This window comes from Glossina fuscipes, unplaced genomic scaffold, assembly GCF_014805625.2.
Source record: "Glossina fuscipes isolate IAEA_lab_2018 unplaced genomic scaffold, Yale_Gfus_2 1, whole genome shotgun sequence".
Classification (NCBI taxonomy): domain Eukaryota; kingdom Metazoa; phylum Arthropoda; class Insecta; order Diptera; family Glossinidae; genus Glossina; species Glossina fuscipes.
Window position 1 is genome coordinate 6,178,351 of NW_023998415.1, and position 2,921 is coordinate 6,181,271.

General features: G+C 32.5%; 1 protein-coding gene across 1 annotated transcript; it reads left to right on the forward strand.

Annotated features, from left to right (window-relative positions):
- The first annotated feature begins 309 nt into the window (after positions 1-309).
- Positions 310-951, forward strand: LOC119631669 (prisilkin-39-like). The gene is made up of 2 exons (XM_038024074.1): positions 310-511; positions 603-951. Exons 1-2 carry the CDS (start codon positions 503-505, stop codon positions 870-872), a joined length of 279 nt encoding a protein of 92 aa, XP_037880002.1. The 5' UTR covers positions 310-502; the 3' UTR covers positions 873-951.
- Positions 952-2,921: the final 1,970 nt, after the last annotated feature.

The window sequence follows — 2,921 nt, forward strand, 5'->3', positions numbered from 1 at the left end:
AAAAAAAAAAATAAAAATAAATAATTAATTAATTAATTATTAAAAATCATTTCTTTATATTCGAAGCACATACCGTTTCAAATGATCACATATATGTCATAATGCTGGCAGAATATGAAAGTTTAATTGATAACGATCTGAACGAATGATTGAAAAAAGTCTACTACTGACACTGCATATATATATATATATATCTAACAAAACACAAATATAGTTAAAACCAAAATGAAAATCAAAGATGGTAGTGAACGTAAACACAATTGAAAATGAAATTGAAATTGGAATTCAAATGTGAATGTGAATGCATTTGATTCGATGACCATTTTTGAAAATATTGTTATTTACAAGCAGAGAAGTTTAAAATCAAATGCATATAAATGAATATTCTTGTAAAATTATATAAAAACCGATAGCAATAGTTAAGCAATCGTTAGAATTATAACAAAAATTAAAGGGAATAATTCCAAGTGTACGTAGCAGATCGTAAACGGATTCATAAATCATGAAAATTGTAAGTTAAATTAAGTTTTTATTACTCTAACGATTAAATTAAAAAAAAATAGATGTGAATAGAAAATTTTCAAAAATTCTTCTTCTCTTAGGTTTTGTTATTTGTCTTGGCCGTTATAATTGGTGCAACTTCAGCCGCCGTTATAACTACGCCAGTTGCTACCACATACGGTGTACCGGTGGTATCTACAGTTCCCACTTACACGTACAATACATGGGGAACATATCCATATTATCGTTATAGTCATCCCTACACATACAGCTATAGTTACCCTTACAATTACGGCTACGGTTATCCCTATGGATATGGTGGTTACCCCTATGGATATGGTGGTTACACTTACGCCTACGCTAAAAAATGAACAATTTATTATTAATTAATGACAGACAAGTTGCTAGAATGCTTTGATATGATTTTCAATAAAACGAATAACAAATACGAAAAAGCGCTTAATTTAATTTTTTGTTATGCACTTACTTACATACGCACTACCTTTACTAAAGTTAACCTTGACATCATTTCGAAGTTTCCCTTATTTGCTTAACGGACCCTCAGTAAAAACCTAAATAAAGAAGCGAAAAAAAAAAAACAACTTATTTAATGAGCGACAACAACACAATAACAATAATAACAACAACAAAAATGTTTATGCACATTATAAATGCTACACTGCAACGCATAGGTTTTTTTTTAATTATGTGTCAGTAAAATATGTTATAGGCAAAGACAACAACGGTACCGGCAGAATATATTACGTGATTTTCAACTGGAAATTAAATTTTGTTATCGTATATTAGTTTTACTATTCCGCTTGTAAAGCTAGCGGCTGGACTTCAATAATCTGAGATCATAAATTTATCTCCCATCTATCTGTCCATCTATCAGTACGTCCGTTCATGATTGATGATATTGAAAATTAAATCTATTCTTAGTTCCGTAGCGCATAGATCTGCCTTTAAATTTTCTTTAGTAATTAAAGAACAAGCATTACCACTACCCTACTGTTTTTCATATAACGAGTTTTTAAAACAACATGTTATATGAGAAGTAGTCGAAAAATGATCCAATCCGAATCATTTTCGATAGTCTTCCTCCTTGGGCCAAAACACGTAAGAATAGCGGCCTTTAGGTTGAATGTAAGAAAACAAGATAGGTAAAAATAGGCAGATGAACAGACAAGGTGAAATTGATTCAGAAAACGATTTTGAATCGATCGTTATAATTGAAAGTGAGTCTGCCTTAAGATCTTCTGGAAGTTGCATGCATCCGCGAAAACTTAACATACCCTTGCACTACAAGTGGCGTAAAGTATAAAAAAAAAAAACAAAATCGATGAATTTTTCTCTCAATAACCAATACCGTCGACTAGATATTGGTCTAAGACTCTACTATTGAAATTTCATGGAAAATCCGAAGTCTATTTCTGGATGTGACCAACGAAATGCTTAACTTAGTGTATCTTCAATTTTCTATATTGCGGATAAAAAATGAAAATTTTACTTATTTTCTCAAAATTATACGAATATATCTTTATTTCTATATACCGGAGATTCGTAAGCAGACTTTCCATTTATCTGTTTAATAATACTTTCTATACCCATCATCGAAGGACGATTCTTGGCCAACAGCAAATTCTCCGTTAATCCGTTTGTAGAAGATATTTTCATTTTTGCGACCGGGAGAATGCTTACCACATATACTAATTGAGCCCACGGGCGAATGAATAGACGAGCAGACGGACATGCTTAGAAGTATTCTGAAATTTGAAAGTGGCCAAGAACTTATATACTTTATGGGATTTTTGAAGCTTGCTTCTGAGGAAAAAAATTACATTTTTTGTATTCTATAATATTGGGTAGGACGTGGTTAACTTTATCGATTTGTGCAGACCTATAAAACAAGTCTTAAGTTTTTATAGGCTTATCTGCTGTAGTTTGTTAACAGTAATTAGCAAAAAAAAAACACAGGTACTCTCATTTAATGTGGTACTGTAGGTGTGTCTTTCAACCGATCTGGCCCATTTTCAATATCGATTTGTATGCACGAGCTGCCAATGCTTCTGACAAATGTAAAGCTTGTTGCCGGAATTTTTGCGACCAAGAGAATTTTTAACGCAGACAGACAGGCAGGCACACGGGCAAATTGATATGCTTAAAGCGGTTGAGAATTCGATGCTATTCCGGATTCCATATTCTTCTGTAGTCTCGCAGATTTCCTTTTCTTCGCTACAAATGAATGATCGTGATCTCGTCGTCCGATGATGGGTGTAAGGAGAATTCTCCCGATCCAACAATCATAACATCATTTTTCGTTAAGGAGTTGCCTTGATGGAAGACTCAACATTTTCGATCATCTTCAAGAATATCCTTAAGATAAATCAATTGGATGAAATTTGATTAAAAGATAAATC